Here is an 11,906-nt window from a genome sequence, read left to right as displayed (position 1 = left end):
AATTCTACAAAAAGCCCTTTGTTCTTTCAATGTGTGGGACTCATTGCCTACAAGTAGGACAAAGTCTTAGTTATACAGGCACTGGGGAGAAAATATTTACAGTTCTCTAACTTCTGCATGGGCTAGCTTCTAACCACAGCCCTCAGATCTTGGGTAGTTAGGATTAAGACATGAGCCATCAATGTCCAGACATAGTATCCATAGCTTTTCTCCTGTAGTTCAATGAGCTCCTCACACAGTTGAAGAACGCAGTTGAAGAATTGCATTTTTATTTGTGATTAAAACCCATAGATAGAATATACAGATGACAAATACAAGAGGATTGGAATTGCACCTATTACACCATGTTGGCTAGGTAATGAATAACAGATTTGCTGTATGCTGCACCATTCATCTCAACGAATCTTTTTAGCAATACTTGTTACAAGGATATATTTAGGCAGTTAGCAACGGTGCATACATGTTCAAATGCATTTATAGAGCTGCAACTTCAAGCATTCACTCTAATTCTATCTCATGGATTGGTATACTGCTTGATAAATGGCCCTGATTTGCAATGACCTTTCAGGATCATACCAAGGAAAAGCAACAAAAATTAGTCTACTACTGACAGAAACCATTAGAGAAAAAGTGTTTGGAACCATAGCACCATCCCACATTATAATATGCACATTGCTTATAGTGCACCTTCCTGAGTTGAACTTTGAAAAATGGTCGCCAGAAGCCATGCAAGAATGGAGACTTCATCCCAGGCTAGGCCTTCACTGATGGTAGTAGTAATTTTGCCCTTCATAGCGACCATAGCTCTGCCCTTTGTAATAGCTGTACTCATCCTCGTAGGCTCGGTAATTGTCCCCACGAGTTTCCCCATTCTCACTGTCATAGACTTCGTAGCCATAATCAGTGTTATACTCAGTGTTACCTACTTGCTCATACTCCCCATCATAAACGCCTGTGGTGGTTTTCCCGAGGGGTGAGGAGGTGGTCCCATAGGCCTCCTGTGGGGGGGTTGTGGGCACTAACCCACCATTTGCAGATGTTGTTCTCTGGAAGGCCGCACTCGTGGCTGTGATTCCTCCTGCCCTGATTGTAGTGACGTTTCCTTCTTCATCTTCTCCACCGCTGTGCCCATGGCCGTTGTCCAGCTCTGTACTGTTGGTGGTGGTGCCGTTTATGCCTTGTTCATTTTCATCCACTTCTGCTTCATTTTCTTCATTTTCTTCCTCTTCCTCTTCTTCCTCTTCATCCTCACTCTCCTTCACTTTGGGGGTCCCTATGCCCCCAGCCTAAAAGGAAAAGATTGAAAAAGGATCAAATTTTCAGGCCATAATTTTCTCCAGAACAGTACTTGATAGCGACAGACTCATTCTGGATGCCATCTTGAATGAAATCAATCAAATTTACCCAAGGGGAGGGTTCTGATCAGAGCCACCTTTGCAATTTTTGTTTTGTTTTGTGCTGGTCCTGGGGCTTAAACTCAGGACCTGGGTTCTTTTCCTGAGCTTTGTGCTCAAGGTTATTCTTTTACCACTCAAACCACAGCTCTACTTCCTGCTTTTTGGTGGTGATTGCAGATAAAAGCATCATGGATTGCTCTGCCATCTGATTATAATCGTCAGATCTCAGTCTCCTAAGTATCTAGGATTATAAACAAGTTACTGACGCTGGGCTTCCACTGTGTTTGGAGGGGGAAGGTATGTCTGATAATCCTTGGTGGGGAGAGGAGGGTTGTCTTTCTAAAGCTCTGCTATTGTTCTGTTTGGAACTCTTTCCTCTGAAATTCAGTAATTCCTCTCAGAATCCTGAAGACCTTGAGTAGAAATGTGTCAAAGTCAATGGAACAGATATGGAAGGAGAATTTACGTGGAAAAAGATCATTTCTTTGTGTAAATAGAGAAATTATATTTTTTTAACTTCTACTTATTTGCTGTAATTTTTAAAATTATCTTTAAGTAGCTGTACAGAAGGGGATGATTTCCACATGTCAGTTTATGAGTATAATGCATCTTGATCTATATCACTTCTTTGTATCATTCTGCCCCATCTCTCTTAGCTCCAGCCCTATTCCTTCAGATTTCCCACTTTTATTTCCACATATATAAACTGAATATTATGGCTGTATTTGCCAACCCTTCCTCTCTCCATTTTATATTTTTTTCTTGCTTCTTCAGTGAGTTAATGAAGGCAGTATAAAATTCTAACTGCACAGAGTTAACTTAACCTGAGACTTCAGTAGAGAAGTGAAAATAGAATTAGCATTTTGGGGGAATTCTCACCTTCTTGGGAAGCTGGATTGCAGCGAATGCCATGCTCTCTGTTCCAGCAGTGATCTCTTGCCCATAGCTAGGTGTTCCAGTAGAGAGGGTACTGTTCTCTGCCTCAGATTCCTCATCTTCATTTCCATTAGAATCCTCATTGTTTTCTTCCTCATTTGAAGTCTCCTGACAAAAACATCCATAGCAAGAAGTTTATGTAATCCAGCATATAGGTTAAGATCTGTTGGAGTTTGGATGACTGTCATAGTACAGCATGCTGGATATCCTGCCTTCTCCAATGACATCCATGATTTGTATTTCTAAGAGTCACTCAAAGTTACTTGATTCTGAATATCATAGTATAGCCTATTTTAGCTATTTCTGCTTTTGACTTCATCTATTAAAAATGTGTTTTTAGTCTTTGGCATATGATCAATTCTTTCTGAGCAAAGAAAAATGTTAAAACGTTCCAAAGTATTCCCGGTGGTTATATTATTGCATGACGATGGCTCAAAAAAGAACCCTCCTCAAGTTAATACTTATAATTGTTAATGGTTTATTATTTTATGTTTTATTATTTTTTATGTTTTATGTTTTATTATTTAATGTTTTATTATTTTGCTTTTATTTCATTGTGTTCTTTTGCTTTGGTTTTATTGTTGACTGAACTTATCTCCCAGTGTAATTTATAGCTAATATTAATGTGAGAATTTCTTACACAGACTGTATTTACTTTAAGTATGAGAAAATAGTAAGCTACATTTAATGTATATTTAGAAGACTGTGATGATATTAGCATTAACTTTAAGACTTTAAAACAAAGTAGAAAGCACAAACTTAGCATGTCTTATTATTAAAACAAAAATTTCATACCAGAATGCTTTTATTATCAAATTTATATAGTCTACAGTTTCAATGAAAGATCTTGGTGCTACTACAATCCAACCAAAAATAATTGCCAAGCTAATCATGTCCAATATCCCACAAATGCTACACAGTATATTTTTCTTCTTTTTTTTTGCAATTCACTCCAACAGATTAAACTCTGCAGTGTTTTCAGGAGAAATTATTAGCAGCCACCAGAAGATTTGCACAGGAAGAGACCTAACTAATCTTAACTCCTTCTCCTCACAGAAAAAGATTATGAAGTTCAGTGGGATAAATGATTTGTATGTCGTCAAAGTGGTATCAAGTTAATCACAGGATCACAAAGACTTAGTCTCCCAATTTTTTGCTTCCTCCTTCAGTATCCAATTTTTTCTTCCTTAAGGATGCTTTATGTTAGTCATTTAAAAAGGAAGTAGGCCAATATGTTTATAAATACTAGGTTTTAAACCATTTGGTTGCATCTACTATCGTTGAACATATGCACATCTTTTGACTCAGCAATTTCACTTTCAGGTTGAATGGCCTAGGGACATCGATGAGTATATTTACAAGAAGTTCTAGAATGTTCTTAGTACTCTTAATAACAGCCCTAACTACCCAAATGTTCACCAGTAGCTCTGCTTTCATGGACAGTTCCAGCTTAATTCTTATGTACAATTGCTACATAGTACTCCAAGCAAAATTTCCATGGTAGGTGACATTTTTCCTGCTCCTGGCTTAGCATACTTGTAAAGGCCTTCCTTCAAGTTATTAGTAAAGTTATGGGATGGGAAATGTTACTTACAAAAAAAACCTAATAATTTGTTGCCTTTCAAGTTCTCACACCACTTTGTTGGCAAAATTGTCAACACATATACAGGATCCATTTTTACTGTCATTTTCTATTCATAAATAACCATCCAAGGACACTTAAATTAGACAGTTCTCAAACCAGCCAACTATAATTGACTCTCCAGGAAAATGCATCCTAATTGGCATGTTTCCTTAGACAAAAGTGTCGGTTATAAGCGTAAAAGCACAATTTCCGAGATACGGAGATGAACTTTAGCCAATGACAGGTTTAATTTGTAGAGCTACAGAGGAAGGTATTTATATACCTTGAGTCTTTTTATATCTAAAACAATGTTTTCAACAGGTTATTTAGTTTGCTGCAATTTAAATAACATGACACTTGGTCCAAAATAGAAGGCTGTGGGCCTCTGATAAGGCAGCCTCTGATAGCCACTTGCTAAATCTAGATTACAATGGACAAGATTCCATTTGGCCTTTTTGTGCTGCTGAACTTATTATGAAAAGTCTGCAGAATTCCTTACCTCTCCTTCTTCCTCCTCATCGGAACTATCACCATCTCCATTTTCTTCTGAAGAGTCACTGCTTCCCTACAAAAAATATACACATAGATGTGAGTACATATACATCTGTGTAAATATCTACATAGCCTCAACAAAAATAAAAAACATTCTGCTGTTTAAAATAAAGAACCCATAGATATCTGATCAAACTGCTTAGTAGTATGAACTTGATTGATGTGTGTACTTAGACCAGGCTTCATGATTATGTGAGAAAGGCATGAAGACATTGGATGAATTTGAGATAGGAGACAAAGAGGAATTTTTATAGCCATTATATGAATTGCCTGATGGAATGGCTCAAGTAGTAAAACACCTGCCTACCAAGAACAAGGCCCCAAGATCAAAGTCAAGGGCAAAAAACAGAATATGAATCCCAATATTCCATGACCAGTTCTCAAAGCATTGAAAATGTGCTGAAACATTTTGTGTGTAAAGCCAGCACCAATTGGCTCACACCTGTAATTCTAGCTACATGGGTGCCTGAGATAGGGAGTCATGGTTTGCAGCCAGTCCAGACAAATATCAGAAATTCTTATCTCCAATTAGCAAAAAGCTAGAATTGGAAATGTGGCTTAAGTGGTTGAGCACCCGTCTTGAGTAGAAATATTGAGAGAGAACTTGAGACCTAAATCCAAGCCCCACTACCAGCACAAAACCAAAACAACAAAAAGTCACACTGTATATAAAAACTCAAATTGCAGAATTACTTAATTTTAAAAAAGAATGAAGGGCTTATTGAGTTCCATGCTTTATTATTAATATTATTACTATTATTTTTGCCACTCCTTGGGCTTGAACTCAGAGCCTGGAGCTTTCTCAAACTTAGTGCTCTACCACTTGAACCACAGCACCACTTGTGGATTTTTCTGTATGTGATTCCAAGGAATCAAACCCAGGGCTCCGTGTGAGGCCATACTCTTGGCCCAATACTTTAATTTTTATTGAGAAGGAATCAGAAATCCCCAAATGACGCTGAGTACCTGATCCACACATGCAATCCGACCTATTCAGGAGGCTGAGATCTCAGGACTATGCTTTAAAGCACAACATATGTTCTTTAATCAGCAAAAAGCAGAAAGTGGAGCAGTGTTTTGAGTGAGAAAGCTGAGGGACAACACCCAGGCTCTGAGTTAAAGCCTCAATACTAGCATTAAAAAAAGAAAAAAAAGTCCAAAATGTTGCCATTTTTCCCAGTCAGATCAAAACAGATCTTGGACCCAATAATTGATTTATTTTCTTTATGGAATATAAATTAAATGATGATATAAGTTGGTATGAGAAGATTCTTTTAAATAATGAGTCTTTCAATTACTCTAAATTACAAATTGATTTAAAGAAATTAAATTTGAATTTTATTTAAATTAATTTAAAGCTAATTGTTAAAATTGGCTTAATTTATACACACAAGATAAAATTCTATAAGAGAAACATGGACCTTTCCAGTAGACTGTCCTTCTAAGGAGCTTAGCATTGATTGAGATTGAACCAAGAATTCCATATATCAAAGTATAATTATATGTGAATGAGCTTCTCTGCTCTTTTGGTGGAGGGGTTGCTGTGCATTTTATTCAGGGTCTTGTATATGCTTGGCAAGGTCTCCACCATCAAGCCACATCTGAGGGCCAAACTGCCAGTGTCTGAAATGAAGAGGAAATTCTTCATGTTTCCACCAAACACTACCTTTCTGCCTCCATCTCTGATGGGTGTCAAATGGATCTTTCAGATTTTGCCATTTCCTGTCCTGAAAATTTTAGCTTTACTTCTGTGTTTAGAGAGTAGGGCTGCAGATAGAACTGCAGTTAGTTTCCTGGGTGAGAAATCAGGTTGAAGAAAACACTCAAGTGCTAGTCTCACTTGGGGCTGTCTCTTTTGGCCTAATTCTTCAGATGGCCACATCACCTAGCCCTGGAAAGGAAAAGCTTGCCACCTTGAGCCAAGAATAACCTCCAATGGAAAAGAGAATAATTAGACCTGTCACTCACTACCACAACTTCAGTGGTTGTGTCTTCCCTTGTACAGAGGGTGACTAAGGCAGATTATTTATATTAGAGCTATTTCTATTTGTGCATTAAATTAAATATAGAGACAAGTATATTTACACAGCAGAGCTGTTTTTCTCAGTGGGAGAATTTTAGTTGTTTTACGTTTTGCTTCAAAATTTCTCCATAATTCAATTGTATCAGTCTTTAGTCAGTATCTGTAGTCAGTTTCATTCATAAATTGTATGGAATGCAGCATATGAATTTTTCCTGCCTTTCATTATGTCTTATTTGTCACTAGGTCTTGCTGTTTTTTTTTTCCAGAAGCCTTTCTTGTATTTACATAGATAGGTGAATAATATATATAGATAGATAGTATAGAAGAAAGATATACATATATACATACATACATAGAAGAACATATAGATTATAACTATGTATATGTAGATGATTTCACTGGATTTTTTAAAACTTTTTGTGCCCATCCTGGGTCTTGAACTCGGAGCCTGGCTATTGTCCTTGAGCTTTTCCACTCAAGGAGAGCACTTGACCACTTGAGCCACAGCTTCATTTCTGGCTCCTTGAGTAGTTTATAGAATTTCATAAACTTTCCTGTCCAGCTTGGTTCCAAATTGCAATCCTTAGATCTCAGCCTCCTGTGTAGATAGAATTACAAGCACGAGCCACAGACACTCAGCCTCTGTGGATTTTTTCAGTGGATCATTTTATTATCATTTCTGTTGGAGAAAGATAATAACTTTCAAATGACCATTGTTTATTTCTGGGCTTGAGGGGAACCAAGAAATGAAAGACAATTCCACAAACCCACAATTCTCGTATCATTTATGCTTTTATTTCTGTGGCCACACAAATTCCCCGTAATTATGATGATGCTAGAAATACTTGGAAACGATCATTTCCTGCCATTGTGTGAGTTAGCTATGGGTTAGTTGGATATATGGCAAGATGCACTGCCAAGCCACTTTGCTGACCAGCATTTTCAGGGTCCTGATGGCTCTTAAAGTCTTAGGAGTCCTGGGTCAAATTGTGTAACTAGCATTCTGAATCCAGACTATATAGTCATAAAAATAGTGCACTTCTGGTTTGCTGTGTATTTAAAGGGAACACTACACCCTCCAGTTTTCAAAGGCCCCTTCACAAGTAGCCCAGCAAAAATGGCAACTCTTATTTTTAGTTCTAGTTACTTTGCTTTGGTTTACAATTTAAGGGATGCTTCCTTTTTCTCACAAGGTTTTAGTGCACTTCCTGAATTTCTCTCTGGCTTTGCAGTTTTTAGGCCACACTCGCATTATAATTATGCCCCACTCTATAACCTGTGGCTTAATCACTTATCTTGGTTACTCTTTAGCAAGGTTTTAGTTGTTTTAAGTCTCTGGTGTTTATGAAGTAAATTTCCCCCTGTCAATAAGAAGGCTTTGAATTAAGATGTAAAGTTAAGTCTGTCACAGTACTGAATCAACTAGAATGTGAAAATTAGAGAGCATCTCACTAGCTTAATTGTAAACATTTGAAAAACCGGGTCTACTATTAATTTTTGTGCCAAATACAGGGGATTGAACTAGGCTTACATACTATCCCAAGCCTTTTCTCTCAAGGTTAGTGCTCTACCACTTGAACCCTAGCTTTACTTTCAGCTTTTTGCTAACATCTCATGGAATTTTCTGCTCAGGCTGTCTTCACATTGCCATCCTTTGATCTCAGCATCTTGAGTAGTTTAGGGTTCTAGGTGCTACTGGCACCCAGCCAAAGTGTTGCACTTAAAAAAGAAATCAATTAACTAAAACAAACTCAGTATATCATAATATTTAATTTTATTGTTGCTCTTGACTCCAGATAATTTTACTTTCTTTTTCTATTTTAAAAGTAAAACATTATTGGGCCAGGAGTTTGGTTTAGTGGTAGAGTGCTTACCTAGCATGCACTAAGATTCCTTGGTACCACATACATAGAAAAAAGCTGCAAGTGGTGCTGTGGCTCAAGTGGTAGAGCTCTAGCCTACAAAAAGCTGAAGGACAGTGCTCAAGCCCTGAGTTCAAGGCCCAGGACTGCCAAAAAATTAGGTATACAATTTATTTTATTGTACTCAAAACCTTTATTTTTTGTATGCCAAGTTTTTGGTAATTTTTCTATCTAGATTTAACTAAAAGTTGAATATAGATGCTTTCATATTAAATTAGATCATCATTCAGCTATAATGTGTGAAAAGCTAAGTTTTTTGCTTACCTGGATTGGAAATCGTTTCAATGGAGGATAGAAGAAGGCATGTTTGTAAAGATAATATCGTGGCCTGTACTTAAAGACCTGTGTAGACAAAATTAGCATTATATTCATGTTTAATGTGCAGTAACTCTAGAGTAAGTATAGGTCAGAAAAGTATGCTAAAGTTAATTACCCCATTTTCTTCAGAATCTTCTAGTTTGATTCTTCGATGCAAATTTTTCATCTGTTTAAAAGAAAATTTACTCATTATTATATTTTCCTTTCTATAAAAATTGAAAAACATTCTAGGATTTTAATAATGAACTTACTGAGAATGCACAGGCCATTCCCAAAATGCTGAGCAGGATTAAAGCAGTCTTCATTTTGGTGGTTACTTCTGTAATTAAGGTTAATATATATTAAAAACTAAGTGGAAGAAGAGCCAGAATAGGTGATGTGGTTCAAGTAGCAGTGTTCTAGCCTTGAGAAAGCTCAAGGACAGTGCCCAGGTACTGAGTTTATGCCCCAGAAATGGAAAAAAAAATCCCCCAAACCTAAGTTTCTAATGTTTTTGCTCATATTCAAAGATAATGCATTTAATTTGGTTTTAATTTTAATTATCATTTAGATTCATTGAAACTAAATTTCTGGACTAGAGTTGTAGGTCACTAATAGAGCACTTACATATCATGTGCAAACCATAGGTTCAGTTCCTAGCAATGCAAAAAGGAAAAACTACTTTTCATATAACTGTTAAAATCTGGCGTTAACCATCTGTTGGAATAATCTTGAGTTCTGTATTTGATTTCAGCCTGTTTTGCAGTGACTTATCACTGGAATACCATTGGATTATTGTAAGGGGTATTCAAAAATATGCCACAAGAAAACTTAGTACATTTAAATATTATTTCTCTGGAATTAAAAAGACGTTTCTAAATTCTAGGCATAGGTTTTAAACTGATCCTAATTTGTAAAATAAAGGGATGGCGTCAGGAGAAAAAATTGTTTTTCTGTGTATATCTATCGTGTGTGTGGGGAGAGAGAGAGAGAGAGAGAGAGAGAGAGAGAGAGAGAGAGAGAGAGAGAGAGAGAGAGAGAGAGAGAGAGAGAGAGAGAGAGAGAGAGAGAGAGAGGCAGACAGACAGAGAGGGACAGAGAGACAGAGAGGGACAGAGAAAGAGACAGAGAGAGGGAGAGAGAGAGGAGGGAGGCAGGGAGAGAGGGAGAGAGAGGGAGAGAGAGAGAGAGGAAGAGACAGAGACAGAGACAGAGAAAGAGACAGAGAGAGAGAGAGAGAAGGTAGGGGAGGGTACACAGGCAGAGGCAGAAAGGGGAGAGAAATGAAGCACAATATATTAGATGTTCTCTGCCTCCACCTAAGATTTCATCAGTTATTGTAACAGGGTAGGGCTGGTGGGTGTGGATGGAGATGGAAGTCCTGGAGAATCATGGAAGATTGCAGCTGTCAGAGGGGACAAGTTTTGAACAGTCCTGGGGTTTGCAGCCACACAGCATCCTCAATCCACCCAAACTCCTTGTCAGTAAGAAAAAATCGGAAAATAGAATCACATTTTAATCTTTTGTCCATGAATAAACCTCTATTAAAAAAGAAGCATCCATCATCTCAAGTCGGAGAACATTTAACTGACAGAGCAGTTAAATACAACAGAGCAGTTCAAGGCAACATTGCAAAAGCAATTTCCCCCTTAAAAAGCCCTTCAAAAAGTAATATTCACCAATGCACAAATTCCCTTCAGGTATTGTATCCTGAAGGCAAATTTTCTATTTTGTCCTCCTTAAACAGAAATGATCACATGGAGACAGAGTAGCTAATCCTAAAGTAAACATCAGAGAGAGAGGCCTGGAGGAATTGCCTCAGATCCAGTCACAGTCCAGTGGTGGGACCAGTGTGGTCTTTTGATTGTGATGCCTACACATTCGTCACTGTCATCTCTATCTCAGTTATATTGTTCCATAATTACAGGAGTGAAGGTTTGTTCCTGTAGGGGGTTCATACAATTAAGATGCTTAAATAAGGAGTGCTTTGAATAATGCTCTCTTTTGTTCTAAACCTCATCAGCAAACAGGAAAACTTGTTTTTTTCAGCTCCTTAAAAATGGGAGTGTTTTTTCTTTTGACAGGGATATTTTTGATATTTGAAGGGCTTCAAAACAGAAATGCACAGAAACAGGTGTGGCAACAGAAATTCCTTGTAATAAATTATCATAAAACCAAAAGAAAATATGACAGGCATATTTTTAAAAATGATTCATGTAGATGGCATGTGGCAGCCCATTAATCCTATTTGTTCTGTGATTCATCAAAAAACAAATATCTCTGTAGTGACTACAGAAACAACCCAAACATTCTTAAAAGAATAATTTTGAGAATCTAATTACAAGATTGTTTTTAGGAGACTGTAATACGTTATCCCCAAACGTCTTTGTTAGTGTTATTTTTCACATCAATTTTAGGGTTATAGGATAGGACAGGTTTAAGGTTGGGTTCTAGTATATAATGTGTTGAGAAGCATTGTAATTAAAGTGCAGCCTACATATATTTTATGGAGAAGTTGCATATATTTAGGCATATTTACAAATGCAAAAAATATTCCAGTCAAGTCATCTTGAATGCATCACAATGATAAAATAAACAGTTGCTTATGATATACATAAATAAAAATGAAACAATTCTCGATTTCATATCTTTAATATTGAGCTTTTTACATACCTGGATTAACAAGCTTAGCTGTTTGCAAAGAATCCAGTATTAAAGGCACTCTTTAAATAACAAGAAAATATTAAATCACATAACCACTCTACACAAAGCAGTATGATCATGTTTAATGAAAAATTCAAAGCCAGGTCCAGAGGTATGTGAGACAATGAAGACAATAAATCTTACCTCTTGGCAGTCCTGGAATGAGGAGGTTGGTTGCCCAGAGTGAGTGGCACAGATTTTTCTCCCTGTGTCACTTACTCATTCACTTGCTCATGCTGGCTATAAACCCTTCTTTGCCTTTCAGCAGCCAATCACTGTCCTAGCAAAGATGATGTCAGGATGTGGATTCTCACCAGAAAACCCCCAAACTTCAACACTTTTTCAAGACACAGACTTGGCTGAACAAACATGAAACGTGGTCATAGTGCCAAGAAGTTTGCATTGTGGAATTTAATTGAAGGTTTAGATGAAGATGAATAGTTTCAGTTCTG

General features: G+C 37.2%; 1 protein-coding gene across 1 annotated transcript; it reads right to left on the bottom strand.

The window, feature by feature from the left end:
• Positions 1-362: 362 nt before the first annotated feature.
• On the bottom strand, positions 363-11,651 carry Ibsp (integrin binding sialoprotein). The gene is made up of 7 exons (XM_090343991.1): positions 11,599-11,651; positions 9,024-9,091; positions 8,888-8,938; positions 8,719-8,796; positions 4,457-4,522; positions 2,277-2,441; positions 363-1,286 (listed from the first exon to the last, which is right to left on the bottom strand). Exons 2-7 carry the CDS (start codon positions 9,075-9,077, stop codon positions 762-764), a joined length of 939 nt encoding a protein of 312 aa, XP_090200117.1. The 5' UTR covers positions 9,078-9,091; positions 11,599-11,651; the 3' UTR covers positions 363-761.
• Between the last annotated feature and the right edge of the window lie 255 nt (positions 11,652-11,906).

Source organism: Megascapheus bottae, chromosome 13 (assembly GCF_031878675.1).
Source record: "Megascapheus bottae isolate mThoBot1 chromosome 13, mThoBot2.hap1, whole genome shotgun sequence".
NCBI classification, from domain to species: domain Eukaryota; kingdom Metazoa; phylum Chordata; class Mammalia; order Rodentia; family Geomyidae; genus Megascapheus; species Megascapheus bottae.
This window is presented reverse-complemented; position numbering and strand designations above follow the sequence as displayed.